Source organism: Aspergillus caelatus (genome assembly GCF_009193585.1).
Source record: "Aspergillus caelatus strain CBS 763.97 unplaced genomic scaffold BDV27scaffold_104, whole genome shotgun sequence".
Taxonomy (NCBI): Eukaryota; Fungi; Ascomycota; class Eurotiomycetes; order Eurotiales; family Aspergillaceae; genus Aspergillus; species Aspergillus caelatus.
This window is the reverse complement of record NW_022475367.1, coordinates 12,406-38,268: the sequence shown is the minus strand read 5'-3', so window position 1 is coordinate 38,268 and position 25,863 is coordinate 12,406. Positions and strand designations below refer to the sequence as shown.

At 47.2% G+C, this 25,863-nt stretch overlaps 10 protein-coding genes across 10 annotated transcripts; 4 read left to right on the top strand and 6 right to left on the bottom strand.

The window, feature by feature from the left end:
* Positions 1 to 125: 125 nt before the first annotated feature.
* BDV27DRAFT_165221 (thiolase-like protein) lies at positions 126 to 1,569 on the bottom strand (the record flags this gene model as incomplete). The annotated part of the gene is made up of 2 exons (XM_032073866.1): positions 126 to 1,011; positions 1,076 to 1,569. The coding sequence occupies 2 exons, from the start codon at positions 1,567 to 1,569 to the stop codon at positions 126 to 128; spliced, it is 1,380 nt and encodes a 459-aa protein (XP_031926891.1).
* A 435-nt stretch (positions 1,570 to 2,004) lies between these two features.
* On the bottom strand, positions 2,005 to 4,064 carry BDV27DRAFT_129406 (cytochrome P450). The gene is made up of 4 exons (XM_032067184.1): positions 3,598 to 4,064; positions 3,515 to 3,549; positions 2,731 to 3,462; positions 2,005 to 2,669 (listed from the first exon to the last, which is right to left on the bottom strand). The coding sequence occupies exons 1-4, from the start codon at positions 3,977 to 3,979 to the stop codon at positions 2,136 to 2,138; spliced, it is 1,683 nt and encodes a 560-aa protein (XP_031926890.1). The 5' UTR covers positions 3,980 to 4,064; the 3' UTR covers positions 2,005 to 2,135.
* Positions 4,065 to 7,247: 3,183 nt separating this feature from the next.
* On the top strand, positions 7,248 to 9,557 carry BDV27DRAFT_165220 (SET domain-containing protein; the record flags this gene model as incomplete). Its single annotated transcript, XM_032073865.1, has 3 exons — positions 7,248 to 7,263; positions 8,424 to 9,259; positions 9,318 to 9,557. 3 exons carry the CDS (start codon positions 7,248 to 7,250, stop codon positions 9,555 to 9,557), a joined length of 1,092 nt encoding a protein of 363 aa, XP_031926889.1.
* Positions 9,528 to 10,589, bottom strand: BDV27DRAFT_129404 (alpha/beta hydrolase). Its single transcript, XM_032067183.1, has one exon. It carries the CDS (start codon positions 10,548 to 10,550, stop codon positions 9,789 to 9,791), a length of 762 nt encoding a protein of 253 aa, XP_031926888.1. The 5' UTR covers positions 10,551 to 10,589; the 3' UTR covers positions 9,528 to 9,788.
* Positions 10,590 to 11,254: 665 nt separating this feature from the next.
* BDV27DRAFT_158422 (uncharacterized protein) lies at positions 11,255 to 13,431 on the top strand (the record flags this gene model as incomplete). The annotated part of the gene is made up of 2 exons (XM_032072683.1): positions 11,255 to 11,704; positions 11,758 to 13,431. 2 exons carry the CDS (start codon positions 11,255 to 11,257, stop codon positions 13,429 to 13,431), a joined length of 2,124 nt encoding a protein of 707 aa, XP_031926887.1.
* Positions 13,432 to 14,401: 970 nt separating this feature from the next.
* BDV27DRAFT_158421 (MCT family MFS transporter) lies at positions 14,402 to 15,774 on the top strand (the record flags this gene model as incomplete). The annotated part of the gene is made up of 2 exons (XM_032072682.1): positions 14,402 to 14,707; positions 14,809 to 15,774. The coding sequence occupies 2 exons, from the start codon at positions 14,402 to 14,404 to the stop codon at positions 15,772 to 15,774; spliced, it is 1,272 nt and encodes a 423-aa protein (XP_031926886.1).
* A 928-nt stretch (positions 15,775 to 16,702) lies between these two features.
* BDV27DRAFT_129400 (uncharacterized protein) lies at positions 16,703 to 17,807 on the top strand. The gene is made up of 3 exons (XM_032067182.1): positions 16,703 to 16,821; positions 16,887 to 17,528; positions 17,596 to 17,807. The coding sequence occupies exons 2-3, from the start codon at positions 17,128 to 17,130 to the stop codon at positions 17,798 to 17,800; spliced, it is 606 nt and encodes a 201-aa protein (XP_031926885.1). The 5' UTR covers positions 16,703 to 16,821; positions 16,887 to 17,127; the 3' UTR covers positions 17,801 to 17,807.
* A 1,618-nt stretch (positions 17,808 to 19,425) lies between these two features.
* BDV27DRAFT_158419 (uncharacterized protein) lies at positions 19,426 to 22,209 on the bottom strand (the record flags this gene model as incomplete). Its single annotated transcript, XM_032072680.1, has 6 exons — positions 19,426 to 20,724; positions 20,781 to 20,795; positions 20,851 to 20,965; positions 21,020 to 21,519; positions 21,578 to 21,873; positions 21,930 to 22,209. 6 exons carry the CDS (start codon positions 22,207 to 22,209, stop codon positions 19,426 to 19,428), a joined length of 2,505 nt encoding a protein of 834 aa, XP_031926884.1.
* Positions 22,210 to 22,854: 645 nt separating this feature from the next.
* BDV27DRAFT_158418 (GMC family oxidoreductase) lies at positions 22,855 to 24,231 on the bottom strand (the record flags this gene model as incomplete). Its single annotated transcript, XM_032072679.1, has 1 exon — positions 22,855 to 24,231. One exon carries the CDS (start codon positions 24,229 to 24,231, stop codon positions 22,855 to 22,857), a length of 1,377 nt encoding a protein of 458 aa, XP_031926883.1.
* Positions 24,232 to 24,306: 75 nt separating this feature from the next.
* On the bottom strand, positions 24,307 to 24,663 carry BDV27DRAFT_158417 (uncharacterized protein; the record flags this gene model as incomplete). Its single annotated transcript, XM_032072678.1, has 1 exon — positions 24,307 to 24,663. One exon carries the CDS (start codon positions 24,661 to 24,663, stop codon positions 24,307 to 24,309), a length of 357 nt encoding a protein of 118 aa, XP_031926882.1.
* Positions 24,664 to 25,863: the final 1,200 nt, after the last annotated feature.

Below are 25,863 nucleotides of genomic sequence, written 5' to 3'. Positions count from 1 at the left end.
CACTATGTGTCAATGATCATTTATGTCTTTTATCCATTGGTGAAGAATAAAAATGGTTCTCACGACAAATAAATACATTAGTAGTATCGACCCTCCACAGCAGTAACCATCACCCAAGCCCACCGCTAAATACGTGCTGCCAGGGTACCCACCGTCTCCTTCAATGGATGGTCATGTCGCTTAGTCCGACTCCGGACCTTCTCCCCATCCTCAGGTCTAACATAGCGCGCCTCAACCGCTGGATTGTATCCCAACGCAGATTTCTGTCGGACCTCTGCATCCGAAAGAGTTGGGTTACTCTGTCCGTCAGCCCTCTTGTAAACGGTCACGACGACCGCACCACCAAGACCCAGATTATGTTGCAAAGCAACATTAGTCCCCTTAACCAAGCGATTGGTAGCCCACCCCCGTAACTGCCAAGTGAGCTCGGCACATTGCGCTACACCAGTCGCTCCAAGAGGATGACCTTTGGAAATAAGTCCACCGGAAGGGTTGATGACAGGTCCACGACCACCGTATGTGATATCACCCCGGCGAACCAGCTCGTGGGCCTTTCCTGGCTCTGCAAAGCCAAGTGCATCAAGGAGTAGAAGTTCGTTTGCCGAAAAGCAGTCGTGCAGTTCGCACACCTTGATATCCTTCGGCGTGACACCCGCTTCTGCCATGGCGCGCGCGGCTGCTTGCTTGCTCATCTGAAAGCCTACCAGGTCGATTGCACTTCGCGAGTACACTTCCGGCCCGTCCGTCATGAGCTGCTGTCCCGCCATGAGAATAGCCTGGGATTTCAAGTGCGGTCTGGCATCCAGAAATCGCTGCGATACTATAACAGCCGCTGCAGCACCATCACTTGTGGGACTGCATTGCAGCTTGGTCAACGGAGCAAAGATAGTCCCCGAGTTCTGGATCTGCTCCAGGGTATAGGAGGTCCGGAATTGAGCATATGGGTTCCTCTGTGAATGTTCATGCGAGATACGTGCAATCTCTGCAAAGTCCTCCGCTTTCGCCCCGAACCTGAGCTTCATATTAGACCACACCACCCATTTGATATACAAAGCAAAAGTAACACATAACTTACTTAGTCATATATTCCCTCCCCGCATTTCCAAAATACTGCGCATTCCTCGGCGCCGGATCCTTGCCATACACCTCCTCCATCATCCGGGTCGACGGCCCATGCGCACTGGGCCGATCATCCCAAACACTCTTAATGGAACCCGGTCGCATCTGCTCAAACCCAACGACAAGCACACAGTCCGCGGTTCCACCCTTCACCATCGTCCGCGCCAAATGTAGACCAGTCGAGCCCGTAGCACAGGCGTTATTTGTGTTGTAGATAGGGATGCCCGTCATGCCGAACTGGTAGAAAATCCGCTGGCCGGAGGTGCTGTCTCCATAGCAATAGCATGCGATTCCGGTTTGTACATCGTCATAGTTGATCTGGGCATCGATCATGGCTTTGACACCAGCTTCGTAGCCGAGTTCGGGGTATTCGCGCGTGCGTCGTGGCTTGAGGAATTGGGTCATTCCTACGCCTAGGACATAAGCGTTGTTTGTGTTTGTTGATGCCATTTTGCTACTTTCAATTGCTGTATCTGTTTTGGATGTTTTGGTGTAATCGCTGTGGATATCTGGCTAATATATGTAATTGAGCTTATTGCCTGGTTGGTGGTGAGGGGATCTTCCCCATAACCCCGGACCGAGGTTGCCGTTTCCCCTCACTACTATAGAGTTCGCCCCTCATACTGGCTGCTTCGCCATGTTCAACCGTTTTGCTATAGCCTTTATGTTACTGTACCTGTACTTTGGTCCTCCCGAGGTAGCTTCCCTCGGACTTAGTCGATGCCAAGTTACTGCATCATGAGTCCAGACGCTTCTGTCTGCGTCTCTTAACACCACGCTCCTCCTTACGTCGATGTTCCCAAACAATAAACACCCAATGCGACCCAATTAATTCAGAAAGTGTATGCACAGTACTCTTACGAATGTGAATCGTATCTCATTGAATGATAATTAGAAGAGTCGATTAGAGTATTTAATGTATAGTGCCATAGTATCCACCCCATCCACCCCATAATCGAACTCAAGCCCGACAGAAGTATACACACATACAATCACATCGAACCCAAGGATATAACTCAATTAACCTTCTCCCAAACAAACTGCATACTATCCGGATCCCTCATCCCCATAACCAACAATAGATAATTATCATTCGTCGACTTCAAGATCCGCGCCTGCGCCTTCTCGAAGTCTTCTCCATCCAACAACGCCGGACGCATCCGATACTCCCTAAACAACGCCGCCATGGCCGCCACAATCTCCACCTGGGCGAATTTGCGCCCAGCGCAGTTCTGCACTCCTGCTGACCAGGGGAAGTATGTGCCTGGGCGAGGTTCCATGATTTCTTCGTACGCGAGTTGCTCTTCGCGTGTGGTGGTGTCGGTGCTCGGTGTGCTGGTTTCGATCCATCGGCGGGGATTCCAGCTGTTTGGCTCGTCGGACCAGTATTTCGGGTGCGTTTGGCTGGCAAGGAGGCTGGGTAGTACTACTGTTCCTTTGGGGAGGACGATGGTGCGGTTGCTTTCGGGGAGGCGCAGGCTGGTTCCAGTTGGGGGTGCTACGGATTTGGGTAATGCCATGATTGGTGGGTAAAGACGGACGGTTTCGAGCTGTTGGATCTTTGAGTTAATATATGGGTCGTGGAAGGAGAGATCGGCCGGGGATACTTACCACCACTGCCAGACAGCGCTTCAGTCGGGGGTAAGCCTCCTTATAATCCCATGTGTCGCGGTCGGGGTTGGGGAAGACAGCCCGAATCTCCTCCGCGATCCACTCCTGGATATTGGGGTATGCGGCAAGCAAGAATAGGACGTAAGCAAGAGTACCAGCAGTTGTATCGTGGCCGGCAAAGTTGATAACATAGATATTGCCCAGGATTTCGTCCAGGGTAAGGACGGTCTTATTGCTCTTCGGATCGACCGTCGATTCGCGAACGAAGGAAGACATAAGTGTGCCGGTACCTGGCTGGCCCTGGTCCAGGAGCGCCTTCTCCGTGTTGAACATGTTGAGCATGTGTTGCTTGAAGTCCTCGACGGCTTGACCGGCGCGACGGCACCAGCTGGGGAAGATGGGCACTTTTAGCACGGAGGGGGGAATCAGCATGATGAGGAAAGTGTTTAACATGACGGTCTTCAGCGACTGGGCGTAGGAGCGGGGATCCTCCGACTGCACCTCTTGAGCGCTCTGGAAGCGTGTAGACCGTTTGAAACCGGTTGCCGCAAGCACATTGAGGGCCAGAGTGCGGGTGTCAGTGCCCAGTCCGCCAGATGGTCCAGCCGTGATGCGAGTGGCGAGCATGCTCTGCGCCTGGGTGAGGGCCTCGCGCCAGACAAAGCTGTTCAAGCTTTCATTAAAGGGAGAGGCGACCATCTTACGATGGCGCTGCCAGTCGGCCCCCTCGGTCTACCAACAAGTTAGAATTTATATCACAGTGGTAGAAGCATAATAGACTAACCGTGGCAACATTAGGCCCGAACACATTCAGCAGTGCTAGTAAGGTCAGCGAAACAGGCTCCATAACTTATCGTCGGGTCATACTGAAGAGCTCAAGCGGGCGCACGAAATCCGTGCGACGCGCAATGATGTCGGTAATAGCCTCCGCGTCGCAGATGTAGACAAACACCTCGTTGGGGGTTGCGATGGCCCAGGCATCGCCCATTCGCATATGCGACTGGGCTTTGTCGGCAAACTGCCAGGTGCGGCGACCATAGTGATTGACGCGACCGAATTGAAACGGGAGGATATCGAGAACGAAGAAGATAAGCGGCTCGAGCAGGATCCAGACCGGATTGACGGGGCTGCAAGGAATGACGACGTAAGGAATGCCGATTTTCTGGATACGACGGATGTTCCCCACCAGGCACACGACGCTGTACACGGTCCAGCCCAGGACGGCCACTGCAAGAATTAGCAGCAACATGGTCGAACAATTGTCGTGGTAGACGAGGGGAAAAAAGAGGTAGGGAAGAAAAGCAGAGAAAGAACGGAACACAGGCTGGAGGAAAAAAAAAAATAGGCGCCAAGACGACGACCAGGAGATTGAAGTCGGGAGAGTACAAGTGGTGCTGCTTCGGGTATTCCTTATTCCTGTCTTCTTACTCGTCGAACAATGCGCCGATCGTTGCTGGAACTTCAACTCCGCCTCGTTGGCCCCGCGACTATTCTGGGATTAAGATCTTAGGGCTGCATTAGTGCTTACACCCGAGATGGTTTCACCTACAGTTCTCGTTCCCGAGCGTTTTATTCCCACTTCGAAGCACTAAGCGCGAGTCAGTGCCCACTAAAAATAACCAAACAAACGCCAAACCCCCAAAGCAGACAAGACTTTAAGACACATGGTCCAGTTGGGGCTCCGGCCATCATGGGATGCGGGCCGGCCCTAGAACAGGAATCGTCCGTCACACTTTCCTCTACACAATTAATCATACCGCAAATTCAGTCAATCGATGCAGAATTCTCAGTTCTCAGGTCTTATTATTTATGTTAAATCGTTGTTCCCCTCCTTCCAGGTCAATGTAACATGGAGATCACCTTCCGGATCAGTGCCGAGAAAATATTTAGTTCATCGAGAGCCCCTTGGTATCACTGTAGCATATTAGGCTTCGGTCCAGGCACCAGGTCATGCTTGAACAGGGTTTGCATCAAATGGATGGAACACTTCCCCTGCGGGTAAGTTCGAGTCGGCGTATTGCGCTACCACAACATATGCAAGCGCTCAGGAACACATCCGAAGGCTAACAGTTCTCGGTCGATGAATCCGTCGGTAGTCATAGCATTCACATCGGCCAACAACGGGTGAGTGTCTGCCGGTAAGGTGATCGCGTAGTGTCAATCTCCGGCGATGATCATGCTACATCATCTCTTAAGGGAGTGATTAGTTTTGCGCATCAGTATAGAATATTTAAATATAGGGGCCCATACGCCATTTTATGAGTTTGTGCGAGTCCTTGAGGAACGTACCCATATGTCCCGATCGTCATGCACATCAGCAACCTTTTTTCCGGAAAAGCAATTCACCTTCAATAATCTACCAAACTTTGCTGAAAGTTAGCAATAATTCTCGAATCCTCTCCCATGGGATCCTTACAGGCGATTCAACTTATGGTAGCTCGACTGGCTCGCTGGGATGAAAAAATGGCACAATTGTAAACCTCCAATCCTACCAGAAGGTCAATGTCGCCAACACCGTCAATGCCACACGCATCCAGACGGTGCTGGGGGCCCAGTACATTTGGACCCAGGAAGCGAGTCTAACTATCAAGTCCCAAGCATCTTCCCAAGCCTTATGTGCTGAATTCCTGTGTGCCCTTGTCCTGCAGACCCCAGCTCCTAAAGCTTACCATATTCGTAATGAGGATGGCGTCCCGACTGGAAATGGGTACGTATCACCCGGTATTTAATGTTGACCGTTTATTGCTACTCGCTTTGTTCAGCTGTCGCCGTGCCTGTAAGTGTGTCGTCGCTTGAAGAAACCAGACTTTTTCCTGTAGGGTATACCTACAGCAGCAATCCAACATCGATCGGAAAAAGGCTGAGCGCGCGAAGCAAGTGATTGGATGGATTGCGCAGTAGATCAGGACCGGGCCGCCGATCCTGACCAGAAATAAGGAATTGGCAACACAGCGACACTTAGCCCTAATGTAGCGTATCTGCAATTCTGCCCCATGAGAGTCAGCCTTGCGACTATGTCGGTTATTATGAGATACTCACCCGGTCGTCCCTTAATGCTTACTCCACACATTTTGAAATAGCAATGTTGCAGTACAAGTCCCACTCGGACGACCGTAGGAGCGTGGTTGCGCGGGGATCTTACTTGTAAAGGCTGGTGAGGTAGAAATCAGTCTTGCAATCGCCCCGAGATACCGCTTCCAAGACATTGTCAATTTAATCACGTTGTACATAATGCCTGTCAATAGTACTTCAGGAGCGTAGAGCCTCTCCGTCCCGATGTTGTTTCATGAGGCGATTGGATCTCCTCCTTCACACTGATAGCCTCCAAATGGGATCCCACAAGCCAGACATATCTAACCTGACCCCAGCCTCTTCGCGAACATCGAGCGCTCAGGCAACATACATCTAGTCTCGCGGAGCTGCACAGGCTGCTCGTCATTCTTTGATGTGAATAACTCATTATGCTCTATATTTCACCATGACAAACTACCAGGTAGACACTTCTGCCAAGGTGACAGGGCCGGTCTTCATTGTAAGATCTTCATCCAGCGGATTGGAGGTACGGATCGCTCGTGGCGTATCTGGCTCTGGTGTGTTGTTGGCTTCGCTGCCGCCACGTATCTTGTCTGCGTTGGGAACGTTCCATACCCCTGCCTGCTGAGAGACCAAGGCTACATCCTAGGTACGCTCACAATGATGGAGGCTTTTCACTTAGTTTGTGGATCAGGCTAACTCTTATTGATATCTCACTCGACAGAAAATTGCCCGAAAAAGGCAGCTGTTATGTTTCAATACTACACTTCTATCATCAACCTGATGTTAGATGTCTCACTGATCTCACCAGTGTAGTCTTAACCACCCTTATCCTTACCAATTTAGCTTACTGATCCTTGGTTCCCAATATAGTCATCAGCCTCCTAGTTACTCTACTATGGAATGTCTGACTTCCCATCCGCCACAAGAAGATTCTGATTAGTATTCTATCCTTGGCAGTCATCATCATCATCATCGTAGCGATTGTGCGAGTTGCTGTCGTTGTCACAAAGGAGAAAAACCCCGACATGTCCTGACTGTGGATGTGGAGCTTTATCAAAGCCACTGTCGGTATGTATTGCCTTTGAGCATCTTAATCACAACTTAGCCATTTGGATGCTAACCAAAAGCACAATCAGCCAATATCATGGCGTTCGTTTTCTCCTTCCTCCAGTTGTTCGTGAAGTAGGACAACGACCGCATTTCTGTATTTCAAGGATGTTTTCATACAAAGTACCCATCCATAGATGCTAAACCAGGGTTTCAGCGTGTTCGAAGTCAGTCGAAGGGAAGCTCTGATCTCCATCTCAATGCTTATGATAGTCAGCGCGAGCTAACACCTGTTGTATAAATGGTCATGTTGTCGGTGTTAAGAGTTCAGTGCATCTCTTATGTTTTTCTATACCCCGTGTGTCTATTTTTTCTACACGATGAAATGTAGATGTTACAAAGGACATTTTCCAAAATTTATCATGTCATAAATTATGAGCCTGACAGCCTGTTTGTCATATTTGCGGAGTTAAGTGTTTTGATTCTTAGTATTGTCATTGCCATCCATTATGGCAATTCTCAGGCCCTAGGCTTTGGGATACGTCTAGTTATTTCATCGCTGTCTTCTTCTTTTGGGGTATAATTAGCTCAAGTTCGAGCTTTCGGATGATTTCATTGGCACATTGGGCGATATATGGTAAGTAGTACATCTGGTAACCCATTCACCAAATCTCGGGACATTTACATAGTTCAGTCGGTGGAACGACATACGGAGTAACGGTTCTCATAAATGTGTGTAATTCAAAAACAAGTGCCGTTTTGTCAACGACGAAGTTCCTCCTGTCCAAGAGAGTGCCAGAATAACCATCGACTTTATGACCAATATTTCTCGCGTACCAAGCTGGCATCGCAACCAGACTAGAATGAGTCCCTTACAAGTAAAACTATAATCACCACATCCTTTATAACAATAAACGGAATTCAAATTCTTTTCTATTCATTCGTCCGTCTCAACGTACATTATGTTTGCTACATAGTCACTTTAAACTTGTGGAAATCCCTGTTAGACTCATACGACTCACTACTATACATAATCCAACAGGGTTATTCCAGAATCGATGTCAAATGGGATGTATATCGCGTAGAGACCCTTTAATTCAGGTATGTGGATATGAATATATATCTTTTTTAGCTGAGGCGAATTACTATTGCCAAGCCTTCCCTCCTCGGCTTTTCGAATATGAGTATATCGATTATGTTTCCATGGATTATTTGTGTATCTCACTCTGTGTGTGTCCGTGTTTTCTTTTCCTCTCTTGAGTTGTGCAGTGAGATTCTAGCCACGTGCCTAGATCTTCGGTGCGATAGGCGGAAGCCTCGGAGCCCTAAATTCGAAAGCCAAGTTTTTCTTTTCTTCACGATAACCTCCAATAATTGGCTATCCGTTGGAATCCCCACTATGGCGAATAAATTCGCTAGCCACCCACAGATAACCTCGCATATCTATGGAACACAGTGGAACCCAGAAAGGGGATAATGTGCCTGAGACAAACAGAAAAAAAAAATGAGGGAAATTGAAGGGGCCACCAACTGACCTCCAGCAATTTCCCCCATCATCAACCCTTCCACACCACCCAACCTAGCCTAAAATAAGATGCAATCACCCATAGCTAGAGAACGATTACTCGCAACAACAGATCACCTTATCAGACCAGACCAAAATCTAAACGATCGTCAACAATCATGGATCCACCCTCGTTTAATCCAGAGCGTGGACCCGATCAAGGGCCGTCAGCTCCGAGTCTCCCAACCCATCCGGAAGGGTGAATTATTACTTGTTGACCTGCCCTATGCGCTCATCCCGGTTGTCGATTGTCCGGAACAAAGCGAAGATATTCGCTGTAGCAATCCTGCTTGTCATAGACGTGTTGCTCGGACCGTAGAGCGCGTATCTTGTCCGAACCGATGCTCGGCCGATGTGGTCTGGTGCAATCCATCGTGTCGGGATGCCGACAATATCCGCCATCAATTCGAATGTACCTGGTTAAAGAAATATGCGACCTCGATACGCTCAAAATGGGGCGAGTATGACTTCGGTATGCTGTGGTTAATCGTGCGCATCCTTGCAAACCGACATGTCGAATTTCGGAATACACCCTCAAGCGACAAAACTGGTTCAGTATCTTCAAATCTCGGTTCTTTCGAGACAGGTTGGAACGCTATTCGCTCGTTCTGCGGGTCTCAAGAGACCTGGGCCCATTCCCAAGTGCGACATTGGACCATGTTGGTCAAGAAATATCTGGGAAGCAGCGATTCCCTACCACATGGCATGAGTTCCAGCGATGTGCTGGATTTAATCTGTCAGGAAGAAGCCAATTCATTTGGCTTGTACCCCAGGGAGACGGGGGCTTTCCCCCTCCCGGAGCTTGCAGTCGATCGCGGAGAGCAGTTCGGGGCTGGCGTATACCCGACTGCAGCTCTAGCGAATCACTCTTGCTCTCCGAATGTCTGATTTATTTATATTCCGCTCCCTAATATTGGTCATGCACTAACGTTTGATGCAGATAATACATAAACCCGATAACCAAAGCCGAATGGTCTTCGTCGCTTCGAAGGACATCGCCACCGGCGAGGAGTGCTGTATATCGTACTTCGATCTGACGAAGAAGGTCGAACTCAAAGACCGGCGAGACCATCTTCAAGGGTCGTTTCGCTTTGTTTGCAAGTGCGATAGATGTGTCTCGGAGGAACCTCCTGAAGAGGAGGTGCAGTGGGAAGAATTCCCATCCATGGAGGACTTTTAAGCGTTTAGCACGTATATGTATGAGATTCAGGATATTAGAAGGTATATATTGGAAGTTTTTGAAAATCATGGTCGCCATTGGTACTTCAATAGGATAATTCATGTTCAGCAGATTCTTTGGCAGTATTTCCCTGGTGGATTCAGATTCTAAACAGGAAACACAGGGCCGAATGAAAAATAACCCCAACTAGCATCGGCTTTAGAAGTCGACCATGAGTCAGAACTATACTTATCAGCCCACCACGCCATCAATAATCTTAACCACCTCCGCAGTCAGACTCAAATAAACACCATGACCAGCATCTAACTCCACAATCTCAAAAGCCCCACCTTTAGCCCTAGCCTTCTCAACCATCACCTTCTGAAACTCAAACGGCACAGCAACATCCTTAGTCGTATGAATATAAGTCGATGGAATTTCCCTCCAAGCACACCTCTCCAACGGCTGAAACATCGCATCACCATTCCACCTCGTCAACGTCGAAACAAGGGCCTCAGCATCCGCATCCTCGACCCCTGGCCCAGCCATGAGCTTCTTCAAATCTTCCCTCGGAAATAACTCAAGGATATCGGACGCATTGGCCATCTGGTCCGCGGTACCGAATTCTTTAGCTATGTCCAATATGCAGGCACCTTCCGTGAAAAGAGAAGCACACATGTAAACCAGATGGCTGACACCGCCGACGAGTCCTTGCTTCTTGCGGTCGTTCAACCCAAGGTTATGAAGGGCGTTGGTTCCGACTTGCCCACCATAGGAATGCATAATTACTACTATTGTTCGACCGGCGGAGGCAAGGCTTTCGACATAGCCGCGGATCAGATCTGTGTCGGTTGTCAGATCTGCGTTGGGGGGTTTTGCTCCGTTCATGCTTGGGAGACGAGGAACGTGCACTTCGTAGCCGTTGTTTTTGAGCGCATCGGTAAATTTGGAGTAGGACTTTGGGGTATGCCATGCTCCAGAGATTAGAAGTAGTGTTGGCTTGGACGGGTCCATTCTTTTGTATTTGGGATATTGTTGGAGTTGGGAGAGGGGCGTGGAAATGTTACCGACGAAATCCCATCTTGTAGGGCTGGGAAAGTCAGGTTTATATAACCGCGTTCAAGTGCTAAGAATAATAGTCTTGAGCTAATACCAGGAATCAGACCCAGCAACCAATGAGCTTGTGCTCACTGATTATGGGCAGACTAGATTCAACCTGTCGGATACGCAAGATTAATAGCCCCCACACAGTAGTGCTTATGTTCAGGTGGGTAGAACAATGAGACCGACGGTAGTTTGACCACTGCATATGTCTTGATCTGAACAGGAACCAGTCAGAATATCGTGATAACACGAGATCTAGAAGAAAATGTACGGTGAGATAGGGAATGGCAGCAAGGCACTAACAGCTCAATTTAACCTTCTCGGCAAGTAATTCGCCGATTTTCCTGTCTTCATCAATGTATTTTGGCGGTGATCTTTATTTCCTAAGAGTTCCTGTATTAGGGTCAACGTCTCCTATATTCGCTTGTTGTTAGTTCATAAAAAAGTGCTCCTCAAAGATTACTAAGTATGACCGACGATAAATGTGAAACTTGGAAAATAACGCCGAAATACCGATACGCCGACCATAAATCCGCCCATCCGGGAGATCGGTTCTTGGACAATTTGTTCACATTCTTCGTTTCCAAGCAACTGGAGGACAGATAAAATACAAAATGGAATCACGAGCACTTCGCAAGCGAAGACGAATACAGCTTTCATGTGTAGAATGTCATCGGCGAAAAGTCCGTTGCGACCGAAATGACCCTTGCGGTCGGTGTTCCGCGGCGGAGATACGCTGTGTCTACGCCGCCGACCGAGATGAAGAACCTCACTCCCTCACAGAGGTTGAAGCGAGAGGCAACTCTACAACGCGAAGCTTTAACAGTCGTACCGTTCCAATCAATACCAGTGCAACACGGTTGCCCCAAGCTCAGCAGCAACTGTCTTCTCCACTTGCTACCAAACGCCGTAGTGATGGCCAGAGGGACCTCCCATACTCACGAGGCTGTATCAGCGACACCCGGCGCCATGAAAATGATTCGCTGGATCTGGGGACTATTCACGGGGTCTTGTCGAAAGCTCGCCTTCTTGGGACCACCCATCCCATCGCAACCTATCGTCAGGTACGCCTCCGCCTTTGGCGCGCGTTGCAGCGTAATTAACCCATTAATATCAGTGTGACGAAATGTATCCGATTCATGTCAACCCAGAGTATCATCGGGCCCCGGAGATTATTCCATCTTCGGTACTGTCTGAGGTGCAGGGTTTGATCGCTTCATCCAAGGCTATGGCGCGATCTGTAAAGAACCACCAAACCCCAGCAGGCTTAGCACTGGAAGAGGCTGTTAGGTCTCTACCGGCTCGAGAAATTTGTGACAAACTTGTGGATAATTATATTCGCCTTGTAGAGCTTCCATTTCGCATCCTCCATATTCCGAAATTTCGGCGGGAATACTCTGCCTTTTGGGACGAACCGAACAAACGGCGACCTTTGTTCGTTGCCATTGTCCTTCTAGTCGTGTCAATTGGTGTCCACTTCTCTGAGGACACAGAATCAGAGACACTTCAGCGTGTTTATGCTCCCCAATGGATTCGAGCAGCCCAAGCCTGGCTTTCGGACATTCGATGCAAAGACTTCGCCACTATATCTGGATTACAGGCCCATTGCTTGGTTGTACTTTCGCTCCAATTCAACGGTGGCAAGCCTGATAGATTATGGCTCGCACAGGGGGTAGTACAGCGCATAGCGAACTATATGGGTTTGCATCGTGACCCAATTCACTTTCCGGAAATGCCTCTCTACCATGCCGAAATGCGACGGCGATTGTGGAGCACGATTTTGGAGCTTGACGTCCAGATATCAATGGACCTGGGCATGCTACCGAACGCGATTGATTTCGATACTACGCCTCCTTCGAATTTTGACGACGATGCATTTGATGAGACAACCACGACCTATCCTACAGAGGTAACCCCGTTAACACAAACTCAAAGCTCGTTGCAAACCCACTTACGACGCTCTTTAGCGGCCCGTATAACGATAGCTCGACTAATGAACGATACATTCACTGAGCCGTTGTACGAGGATGTGTTGAGAGAGACCGACAATCTAGTAGGGATTATTACCGCTAGCGAAACAAATTTGCATTCGTATACTGCAGTCCATCGCAACCTAATCAATTTTCTTACGCGCCGTTTCCTGCTAGCCTTACACAGGCCGTTTGCAACCAAGGCTCGTCAAGACCCACGCTATTATTATTCCCGCAAGGTCTGCCTCGATAATGCCCTCCTTCTGCTTACACCTGAACGGGATTGGGACTTCGATCAGATGCTACTGGTATCGATCACACTCTTTCGGCATATAATGCACCATGCTGCGATTGTGCTCTGCGTCGAGATCGTGGCCCAAATTAAAGAAGATCAATCGGAGAAAAAGCTCCTCCAGATTCGTCAGGACACCAGAGCACAACTCCTCACCACAACCAGGCAGGTTCTAGGCATTACAGTCAAGCGTCTTCACTGGGGTGAAACTAACGTGAAGAGCCATGTCTTTCTACATATGGCCATCGCTCAGATTGAAGCGATGGAGCAAGGCATAGATGTTGCCGCGCATGTCTTAAAGGCAGCTACAATAGCCGCACGAGAGGCGTTGGAGATTCTACAACAGCAGAGTGATACTGGACCGCGGGACGATGGCGGTACATGGCGTCCGTCGGAGTCAGAGCTAGATACTGTGCGTCAGGATGATTCCGTACCATTAACACTTACAGAATTCGGCAATATGAACTTGAACTTTGGTGACATGGCTTCTTGGATATTCTCGGACTCGATGGATGAATATCCGCTCTAATCAGTGCATTATAAATGGGTGAACATCGCATCCCCCATTCTCTCTGGGGTTGGAGGTAGCAGTGGCACTCTAGATAGTCCCCACCCGACCTACTTGTGAATTTCGTTATAGGGGTATAGATAGATTATGCAAACTAAATTAATGGAATACTCTGGGATATCAATTCCATTAGCGAACAGATTCTTAGCGAGGAACCCAGAGTAAAATTGAGGGACGTGGTAGGAATATAACGATATATTTTCTGATGCGGCTTAGCCGTGTAGCCTAGTTAGAAGATATCATCGATGGCTTCGGAAACTGCCTAGGGTTCATAATAGCAGGATTTCAGTCTCGTAGGTTGAGTCTGTAGTATTTGATCCATTGTGAGTCACATATACAACGATAATACTTAGGCACGGTCATCTGTATTACGGATCGTATGGGAATCAGTGATATGAAAGTTTGAGGAGAAGTATTGAAAAGCAAGTGGTGTCTTTTCTGTCTTATAATTTAAGAAGCCAAAACAGAATATTCGAAAAACCGGTTGTATAACATACATACATAGTACAGTGTGATTTAGATGATTACCCGAAACAGCGATATAGAGAAACATAGTACATAGGTACGTCTACCTATACTCCCTCTTGCCGAGCTATTCAAATGATTGCATATTCCTTTACAGGGACAGTGTCCTTGATGGTATTTGAGTGGGCAAATTAAAATTGTTCATTGGCGCTTTTCGAATGGTGCCGAGCTACCAGCCCTATGTTCCTAAGCAACGTTATCGCCGCTCTTCGCCCGAGATGTCCGCACCGAGCGCCGCTGAGGCGAGGCAGCATAAACAAGCTATAAGGCACTTCGAGATCTTCGAGCTCGGGTTAATTTGGGACTTATTATTACCTCAAAGATTGTATCCTCAGTTTTCCTTTTGGTCCCGACTATTACCACCAGAACCAATTCTTTTAGACGCATTATTCACCCGCCTTTTAGCATGTCTAACAATCCAAGCGGCCAGCAGGATGCCAACTTGACATCGAGTGTGGCCCCTGCTGCCCGGAAACCCGATTTTCCTGACGGAGGCCTTCGAGCCTGGTCAGTCGTCGCAGGAGCTGCCGGACTGATGTTCTGCGCCTTTGGATATGTGAATAGCTTTGGCGTATACCAGGAATATTATCAAACCCACCAACTGTCGACGCGGCCGCCCAATGACATCTCATGGCTAGGATCATTACAAGTGTTTTTTCTATTCTCAGGTACCTTAATTGGTGGGCCGTTATTTGATCAGTATGGATCTGTGGTTGGTGCACCCTTTCCCTTCCCCCAAACCTCATTCCTCGTTCTGCTGAACTCGGGGAGGCCCATGGATCTTCGTACTCATTAGATCTATCATTGAAATAGGTCCTTTGGCCAAGTGCCCTTCTCTTCATCTTCTCCGCCATGATGACCAGCCTCTGCAAAGACTATTACCAGTTTCTGCTGGCGCAGGGCATTCTGGAGGGAATCACATCCGGCATGATCATGGCACCTGGTCTGGCTGCTGTGAGCCACTACTTCTTCCACAACCGCGGCGCCGCGCTGGGAATCGCGGTCGCAGGGTCATCTCTGGGCGGGGTCATTTTCCCCATTGCGCTGACGAAAATGCTAAATAACCCCAAGCTGGGATTCGGCTGGAGTGTTCGCATCTGCGCGTTCATGATGCTTGGTATATTACTTCCCTCATGTGCAGTAGTGCGGCCCCGTCTCCCACCACGCAAAAAGGCCATTGTTCTCTGGTCAGGCTTCCGAAATCCCCTATTTGTCAGTACAGTGCTCTCCAACCTCTTCCTGGTGATGGGACTCTTCATTCCAATGTTCTACCTCCCCACCTACGCCGAGCGTGCACATGGCATGTCACAACAGCTTTCCCTCTATCTTGTCGCCACGCTAAATGGTGGCTCATTTTTCGGCCGCATCATCTTGGGTATGGCCGCCGATCGACTTCTAGGCCGCCTCAATGTTCTTGGTATTTCTGGATTGGCGACTGGTATTATGTGCTTCTGTTGGACACGCGCACACTCGGTCGGGGCGATTGTCGTATTCTCCGTGATCTATGGCTTCACCTCAGGTGCGGTCGTCTCCATGCTGTCGGCTTGTTTCGCCCAGATTCCCAAAGATCCGCGCGACATTGGCACCTACATTGGGATGGGCATGTTCTGTGCAGCTTTTGGGGCTTTAATCGGAACACCGATCAGCGGCGTCCTTGTGTCCCAGTCTGGCGGTTTCGAGACAGCGTCGACATTTAGTGGGGTGGTGACTATAGTCGGTAGCTTCATGGTGCTGGTTGTGAAGCTTCTGTCAGGCAAGGGGGTGTGGTCTATATATTGAGGTATATGAAGTGGATGATGGCAGATTACCACGATCATTGAGAGTATTATTTGTAATATAGTAAGCAAGAGTCTTCAGATAGTACCTACTGACGAATGAGAGTGGCTGGGATCTTCATAAAATATCAATAATGTATCTAACTGTACGGCAACCTAATGCCGCCAATCCGGATTGATTCATTTTCCTATATATTTTAGCTTGTTTCTGCCAGTAGAATAGTTTACAATACTAAATCTACTTGAATTGTTTAGTCTACTTAGTCTGGTTAAACTGCGTGGTCTACTTGGTCTACTTGGTCTAATCATATAGCCACGTGACTGTGTGAGAACTACTGAATCAATCAGAATTGGCTTAGTACTGAATTATCAAAAGGCGGCCAGCCAAGCGGTAAAAGAGCCAATGGAAAAAAGGGTGAGAAAAAGCCCCCAAAAAATATAGGAAAATGAACTAATGCGGATTGGCGGCATTGGCTTGCCATAGTGTTTATAAAGCGCAACTGAAAGTTTCTAGTATACGCTCAGACTGAATAGAACATGTCGTATTAATTATTATTATTATTATTATTATTATTATTATTCTATTTTATTTTCTGATTTTAATTTTTGTTTTGCTGAGTTAGGGATGCAACGTGTCGTGTGACTATAGGAGTTATCAACCAACCAGTGGCACTTTTGTAGTGGAGAGAATGAAAATTTTTATTGCGTAAATGAGGCAACTCCCAGCTTGCGCCCTACCATACATAGATTTTAGTCTAAGAATTTATTTTCTTTTTCTTTGAAAGCGTTTTTCCAGGGTCACGGCTCGACCGTTGCCGAATGGGGCAGAGAACTCGTTGCCTGGTCCCGCCCCGCAAGTCCCAGAACAGATGGAAACTCCCGTCTACCGTCCTTCGTCAGCCGCGTAACGATGCGTACTGGTAACGAAATATGCACAAAATATCAGCCATGAAGTCTTCCTATTGGTCCAAATTGTGTTTGAGGGTTGACTGATCTACGTATGGCCGCGGAACTCAATAAAAGTGGAGAAAAGTGGAGGAGAAAACTGAAGGAGAAAACTGAAGGAGAAAACTGGAGGAGAAAACTGAAGGAGAAAACTGGAGGAGAAATCTGGAGGAGAAATCTGGAGGAGAAAAGTGAAGGAGAAAAGTGAAGGAGAAAAGTGAAGGAAGGCTTCTTTTCGTCGCCCGCTATGTACGCTATCTTAAACAACATAAATACTATCAGATGGCTCATCTATGGCCTTCAGATTTCTCACTGCCGATTGACGTATCCTTAGTGAAAAGGCTTCTGCCGGGCATTCGCATATCCCCCAGGCTCCCATTTATCTCCTTTCTTCCGCAGAAATATCCCCAGCATGGCATATGGATGGTTTCCCGCGGATTCTGATTGGAATGAATTCAACCTTCCATCTGGGACAGAACAGGAGTTTGAAGATCCCGAAAGTACCCTCCTTGACGTACCGCAACCCGCAAAGCAAAGCTATGTTATACCTAGTTACTTCCAATCTTATATCCGCAAGGTGGATGTCATACCTACCTTGGATCCACATAGCTTAATTGCCCCACCGACTAATGACAACACCGGCCTCGGTAATCAACCCATGATGAGTCTCAACAACCCATTCTCCATCGCAGACCAGCCACGGAGAATGACACCGGTTCCCCATGCTGAGCGGTCATCCGAACAATCGGTAAACCCTAAAGCTGCAACCAAGGGTCGGAAACCCCAAAACCGTCGGAAGTCTGTTCAGTTACGGTGAGTCGTTTGGCACAATTATACCAAGCAAAGTAGTTTCTATATCCTAACGAGTTTCACAACCTAGGGGTAACAGGAGTACACCTTTTCGCTGTGGCTGGAAGGATTGCAAGTACACTGGTACGTTCGGACGGAAGGCCGAGTTAATGCGACACATCGATGTTCTGCACGTGTCTCCACACTCATACGACTGCCCGGCCCGGGGATGTAGAAAGGTGTGCAATCGAGCGGATAATCTGTTGGAACATATCCGCCGGGCACACCAAATATAGAGGCAGTTTACTTGGGCGATGTCCTATATTTGTCGGTACACTTGCATATATGGTTAGCTTTAGTATTTGGGAATTGAGCAATTTTGTTTGTACCGCCGGTCATCAGGCTTGTTATCTTCTATCGAAAACATTCAATTCGTGTAAAGTGTCCATGCAGTATCTTTGCGCCGTTCTGTGCAAGGTATGATTGTGAAGTGAAATTGCTTCAAGATAGAGAACGGTGCCAGGTTAACTATCTTCTGTATATTCCTGAGCCATTCTTTCACTATCCAACTGAGCTCTTAAACAACCCGAGATGCCACAGTACATCCTAGATTAAAATTCTATAATAAAGCTTTCGAGTGCCTTAAACAGTGAATTAAGTAGCTACAGCAGAAGCATACTTTATAGAATCAACAAGTACTTTTACACGCTAGAGGCAGGTTGGGTAAAGGTTAATAAATACTACTCTTAAAGTGATACTATTCCTGGTGAGTAAGTTGAAATATTTTCTTATAAAAAGCTGGGGTCAGATATAGTGTAACACCTATTGTAAGTCCTGCTAACAGGCTCTTATTCCATATCAAGAGTAAGACACTCCCAGATACAACAGCTACTGATAAACATAACCCAATACCTTGATAGTAGTACGTTTAAAATAAGCCTTAGCTGAAGTATACTTACTAATAAACAGATACAATTCAGATTATATAATTATTTTAGAGAGAGTACTAGACTCGCTTTCCAATAATTGCTACCCTTGCCGTGCAGTTGCAGGAAGCCGGTAAAAGGTATTACATCCAATAGGGATGTAGTACTAGTGAAAAGAACAAAGAAAATGAAAGGAAACACTTGTTTTATTCACTCTCTACATGAACTAAACGGTATTGTTTGAGTGAGACTAGGTACTATTGTTAAGCCCTGATTGAGGAACGAAAAAACCTAGGAAAGTGAAGTGAACGCTATAGAAGGAGTCAACCGACAGGAGAAGACTACAAAATGAGCTGCTGCGCAGCTTCAGCGAGAGAAAGACAAAACGCATAAGGCACTCCAGTAAAAGGAAGCAAAAGGCCACAGAGCCTATCACAGTTGAAAAAAGCGAAGACGTCAAAAGACAAATTGTGGGAGTGGAACAGGCACCCATTGTTGCAAACAGTCGTGGAAGAGCCAACACAGTTTCCCCAGTGGCTAACCAACTTCAAAATTAAGGCAAATAACCTCCTCACAAGTTTTAATCTTTTGTAATGCTGGTATCGCTGCATTCCTGTACCGCAGCACACGTACACCTTGGAAAAGACCCGGTCGCATGGGCGGTCTAAGATTGATTCTGGACAGTTATTGAGTGGAGCCCAGGAAAACTGAGTATCGGATGTTCGTACATCCTTTCCAATGGTTTGCCATTTCTAACTAAGAAAAGGCACTGCTCCAGGAAGCGCAGTGGATTTCTCCTCTCTTCGGGAGAAAACAATGCTACATCGCAGATCCCACACTGTTCGGTGAAAGGAACATGGTGTAGGTTCCTAACTGCTTCCTTGATTTTTTCGTTATCCGCTTCAGTGAGGGCTGTTGTGAATGAAGACTAGCTCGTACGAGAGCAAGTGATTTTCTCACATTAACCAAACGGCTGTGAGGAACTTGACTGAGAACTAAAGCAGAGCATCGTTTTGTATTATCTTCGTCAACCGTCGACTGGAAACTGTGGCAGCAAACATCCAGGAGCCAAGCTCATTTGGCACGAAAAAGACACTTGTACTTTCATTAGACTCAATGACTTTCTCGAATGGTATATTCGCATTATACGGAGGGTGAAACATCTCGTGGCAGAACCGGGCAGAAAGCCATGGTTTAGAGATAATGTCATGACGATTTCGAAGAAAGGCTTCCTCGTCAGCTGTGGGCAGTGGCTGAATATTACCCGACTCTCCTGGCTTCATAAGATTTCTGATATCTTCATCTGAAGCCTGCTCGGATAGATCGCCAAATCTGTATAGTTTGGACCTCGTCACAGGCTGGACGTGTTCCAGGTACGTTGGTAAAGTGTTTAACAGTTTATCCGCAATCTCTTCAGCATTATCGCGGTATGCACTATGGTCGGATGTTTCAAGAAGGGAAGAATCGAAGTGTTCCATCAGATGCTTCTTGGTCTGTTGCTTAAAGTCATTGCTCACCTCCCTTTCAATATATGACCCATACCGCGTGCCAATTTGATTCCCGTCATAGTATTCATATTTATTTTCCTTTTCAAAATAGTCCTCTAGTACCGAGATCTTCTCCCAAGCCACATTCTCTTTCACATACTCTGGCTTATGCAAACAATCGTTGCGGAAAGCTGTCAGCGCACGTGGTTTCCCCTCATACACCCTTGGGAGAAGCGGCCTCAAAAATTGAAGATAAAATTTGTCCGGCTTGTTGCTTCCACCATGGAACAGGACTTCATGTATGAAAACACGCGAATTAGTCAAGACGTTTGGCGTAAGAGCGATGGCGTCAGTAAATAAGATTGCTCGATGCAGCAGTGCGCGGATAAATTTTTCAGGTGGGACATCGTACTTGTTAATTTCCATGCTAACGTTGTCTAAATCTATAAATGCCACATTTTCTGCCGGGAGGTCTAGTGGAGATTGATCGTTAACATTGGTGTCGCCTGCTTGTACTGTGTCGAGACTCTGCTTTTCAATGAACCGTATGATATTACCCAGGGCATCTTGTGCACCTCGGTCGCCTACAAGCCAGGCAATATTGAATGCGTGCCGTAGGGCCTCCAGTGAAGCGACCTTCTCGTTGCCGACTATAATACAACGCCATAAAGAGCATCTATAACCCAGCCCTGAGTGTGTGGCGCTTTCGAAAACATTTCCTGGACTCTGTTCTTTAACAGAACCTCTAACCGAAGCCGGAATTGCTCCAGGAGGGAGGCCATTAACTTCTTGTGAGGGCAATCGGAGCTTTCGCTCGTTGTGATGATGATAGTTCTCAAGAGAGTTGTGGCCGCCAAACATACCTTAGCCTTGGTAGCCTGTCAGCAATGTTAGTACAATAGTATTACTGGCCTCCTTAAAGGGAAATGATACCTGGTCCGTGTATCTATCAAGGTTCGTAGAACACATAATAGCGTTCCAATCTTGTCTAGCATCGGTGTTATCGGCCACTACACTCAATGCCTTCTCCTCAACGGAACGGATGCCACTTTGGCGCACATTCTAGAAATGCCTCACGATATCAAGCACAACAAGTTTACACCATGAAGGCCCAATACCATTTGCCCATTGCCTTATTGCTTGTTCGAATTGTCCAAAGCCGTCCCGAGGGATGTCCAAACAAATAGACCCCTCCATAAGACAGAACCTCCCGCCAGAACTGCTGGTGTTATCGTTGAATCGAGCAAAAAGCTTTCTTACTGCACTGGTGATATTTGCGCTATCTCTCTGGAGCCATATGATACGCGAATTGTCTCTATTTCGATCCATGCAGAGGTAATCCAAGTTTTCTTCCATATCTGACCAACTGTAACAGGCCACAAACATGACAGTGTGTCTCAGTAATGTTTCCATGATGCGAACAGTATGAGAAGGCAAGCTCTGTTCGCGCTGGAGCCGGGTATCAATACGAGTTTCTGGTCGATATTGTGAACCGTGGATCTTAAAAAGGAATGTCACCTTTCTCCTGTTCATTTGTGCCATCAATGACACTGCAAATCGAGATGGTCCGCGACCGTTGACCACGATTACCAAAGTAGAATGCTTGGAAGGGGTCACGTCAGCCTTTTTTAAAGTGGTTGGAAATTGCTTCAACATGCACATGTTCCCTTCCAGTAAATTCGTATTGACTCGCTTCAAGCACTTCCAACGCCTTTTCCAGACAATTATCAAAATCGGTTGTTACAATTACCGATACTTCGCCTTTCTGCAGCCTTTCTGCAGCCCAAAGATGTGCTCGATTGACGTTACAATGACAGAAACTGCAGCTTTCCCTTCTCGCGGTGAAAGCTTTAAGAACACCTATGTATTCGTCACCAAGTCGACGGGCTATGAGTTCAGTGATGTGATAATTCGCAACATTCAATGGTCTGAGGATGATCTCCCTTAGAACACTCACTTTATCCACATTTAGCTGAATTCCAGTATTGATATTGGACCTCCATGCAGCATACCATCATGTGAGGAAACATCTGTAGTGGCCTGGTCCAGAATTGAAGTGCAGAGGAGCTCAACAAACTTATCCCACGCAGGGAGACAAGTTGGCTTGAAAGATGACAAGGCCGATCCTAAAAACAAAGTTGTTCGGCCCTGCACCTCTTCCCACATGCTTTGCACGCTCGGTCTTATATCGCCCCAATAGCCCACATTTCTTGAGGAAGGTTTCTGTCCGGTGCTCGTAAGTACGCCGCTATTGGCAGCAGACGAAATAACGTCAGGAGATCCAGATGACATGTTAAAATCTGTGCATTAGATCTGTCGAGATTTAATTTAGATATGAATCAAACTGACACTGGAGTTCATCAATAGTTATGCGAATGGTTGTCAATTCTGGTCTGAATACACATAGTCTGGTCTCTTGAGAAGAACGGAACGGCCTAGAAACTTTGGCATTTGGGCTGATTCAAAAATTATATCTGCAACTAGACCGATGACACTCTGGCTTCCCGTTGAATATATGGAACAGCCAAAGGATTAGGTTAAAGTCCAGCTAAAATATTAGTTAAATGAACGTAAGAACAGAACTTTTTCTTGATAGGATCTTTGTTAGTCTGGAAGCCAAACCATACCACTCTCATAACGCTATTAGCGAACGACGACGCAAAAGTTGCCTTCGGAAGGTCTAAGCATATTCCAGGCGTAACGAAGGTAGTAGAAACCAACGTCAGCAGACCATCATGCTAGCAGACCCCTCGTCGAAACATTGGATGGATCTATCTAGGATCTACTAAAAGCCATTAAGTTGCCCCACCAACTATATTTTTCAGTGTTTTTTAAGAATTGCGTTGACCTTTTAGGCTATTATAGCATTGCTCGAAACGAAACATCAAAGGAGCTATCTTTTCACATCCGGAGAACCCTCATGCCCGTTCGAAACATCTACCCACTCTTTTCCACCAGGTAGTTTGCAAGTCTCATAGCAAGTGCCACTAACGTCAACGACGGATTGGCCGCTGGAGATGCTGGGAAAACCGACAGGTCACAGACATACAAACCCTTCCAGTCTTTAACTTTGAGATTCTCATCAACAACGGCAGCTGCATCGTCCTGTGTACCCATTCGCATTGTTCCTACTTCATGAGCAACTGCCCCGAATTCTGCTCTTGATAGCCTAATTCTCCTCTCATCCACAGAGGATCTGCCATTAAACAACTCAGGCTGCAGAGCTTTCATAATATTGCGTGTCATGTGTTTCATTGCTTCATAGCATCCGGAGTTTTCATCAGATTCTGATATGTCCAGGACCGGCGCGGGCTGACCTTTGTTGAGGACTCTGTTTTTGTCTTCAAGTTTTGAGGCGAACTCGAAAGTCACATTCACTGTGTTGGTCCTCGTGTTCTCGGTTCTCTCCTGTGGGAGAGATTGCCCTCTCTGATTGAGACATTGAAGAGGAAACATTCTTTCCAGACTATGCCCCAAAAATGTGTTCGCATTGACACAGATGTTAATCAACACCGGGTCTCCTTCACATCTAACCTCCTCCATTTGTCGGTTCTTTCTGGGCTGCATCCCTTGGCATGAATTCAAACAGCAACATCGTGGTCGCCCGCATCCACAGTCACACCTGTGTTCAGTTCGAGTGCAGCGACAGCTTTCATCACACGTTCCCTCGCAAGCACAAGAACAGGACGGGGACGCGCTTGGTAGGTCCCACCATGCTTGTAGTTTCAGAGGTGAAAGAGATTCGCCTTGATCTGGGACAATTTTGAAACGGGTGCCCCATATTGAATGATCCGTCAGCCCTTTACCCACGTTGCTATGGTCATTTTTCTGCATTCCGCTTCGGATTGCAATGTGAGCTGTGTCAACTGTCCCCGCACAGAGAATGACGGCTTTGGCAGATGTAGTTCGTATCTCCCCTACTGTTTCCTTCTGACGCACAGTTATGCTGTCGATCCTCCGGTCGTTTGGTGTGTCCAATCGTGGGTTAACGGTTAAAACCTCTGCTCCCAGCAGGACAGTCAATCTTGTGTCATTGTTGTATATGCGATCCAGTAACCAATCAACTGTACTATACGCGCCAGCAGGAAAACTGTACAGTTGATCTGTGCTTTGGTTTGGTGAGACGAACTCCGCTGCAAGAGGCGCAAATGAAAAGTTCAACCCCGTTTCTCTTCCCAGAGCCGCCTTTTTACCATCGTAGTATTCATAATTTGCTGTCACACCTTCTGGATATGGTGCGTCATGCCTTGCTGTCTCGCTGCTAGTTACCAACTGGTATGCCCTTTCGAAAGCGTTACAGCCATTGACGACCATAGTCAGGCCTTTGGCCACTTCCCTTGGGAAATTCTCCCTAGTCCAGCCACTCTGTAAGCTTGGGGAGTAGAGTCCTCAGACATTGCTGCGGCCCCCAAGACAGTAAACTGGGCCGCCTGCGTATTCTCGAGAATTACCTCCTGCAACTGGAATTTGCTCCTTAACCGCCCTATAGACAATGTCATTATCTTGCGAGGGGCCGGAACGCGCTTCATGATGCCAGTGTGGACGGGCAGTATTAAGGCAATGGGTATTGAAACGAATTCCTCCTCGTTCTATCAGAAGAACCGATTTACCGTGCTCCTGGACTAGCATTCTAGCCAGCGTACCGCCGCCCATTCCACTTCCCACAATGATAAAGTCATACTGATTCTCATTCTGGCTTATCCTGATAACGTTCTCGAGGGTCACCTCATTTGTTGTAACTGCCATAATGCTGTATTCCTAGTCTGCAGTTCAAGTATTAATTGGTATGCTAGGGTTATTAGTTCAACTGCTCATGAGAACGTAGTTTCCCTGTGTTTAAATAATGCATTTTGAAGGCCCGTTACATGATGATGACGTTTATTTGGTATTTGTCGCTTGTAGGTTGTTCATGAAATTACCTCATTGTATAAGCTTCTCTTCACATGCTCTAGCTCCTTTTTTGGATGACAGGAAGCTCGAGACATACGGATGCAGTAAGTCATGAGTAGTCTCTGTGTCATTAGTACCTTGGTACTTGACCATCCAATACACCCAACTTCATTTATGTATGGCTGGCTGTCACGGACTGATGGTGGATAATAAAACCGAGACTCCCGGTGCGGTTTAAATTGTGTACTGAATTTGCGGTGTGGATAAGCTTTCTATATCTAACGTGGCGTGATGCTCTTACTCTGTCCCTCTGTCCGCTATTTCGAGAGATCGAAATGCCGAATCTCAATTTCAGACTAAGCTCAGTGCCACTGACGCATTCAGAAAAACACAAAGTTGCAAATGATTACGAGTAATTGAGCTGTCACTGACCCAAGGCATAGCTTTAATGGACAGATTCGACGATAGTCTTAGTGATACGCAAGCCGTACAGGTCCACATAGATATTACAGTTTCATCTTATGTATGAATTGGATAACCGACAATGGCCAAGAGCCTCCTTGACGATACAAAAGATCCCATTTCGAGTGTCCTTTGTTATCAACCGCAAAACCCTCCCATTCTCTCTCGATGCCCCACCTACTATCCCACCAGGTTCCACGATTAGCCCAAACCCGTTGGGTACAGCCGACAAGCAGACGCGCAGAAACACCAAGCGTGGTTTGATAACGCGATAGAGCTAGTGTCTGCCGTTACGTCTTTAGGTGCCGCGTTGGCGCCTATATAGTGTAAGAGAATTTTACAATCGGGAACAAAACTTATATCTGACGGTGTTGACAGGACTATTTGTTGACTTACTCTATATTCTGTGCCCTAGTACCTGGGATCTCAAGCGTTGAATTCGGATCCAGTGTCTCTGATTGGCCCAGTTTTGGTGCTCCTACGTGTTCCTATATAATGTATCTAGACTACGGCACTAACCGCAAAGACCATGGCTAACGCAACATTTCAGAACCAAATGGTTAGATAAACATAGGAAACAGGCCAAACTTAGTA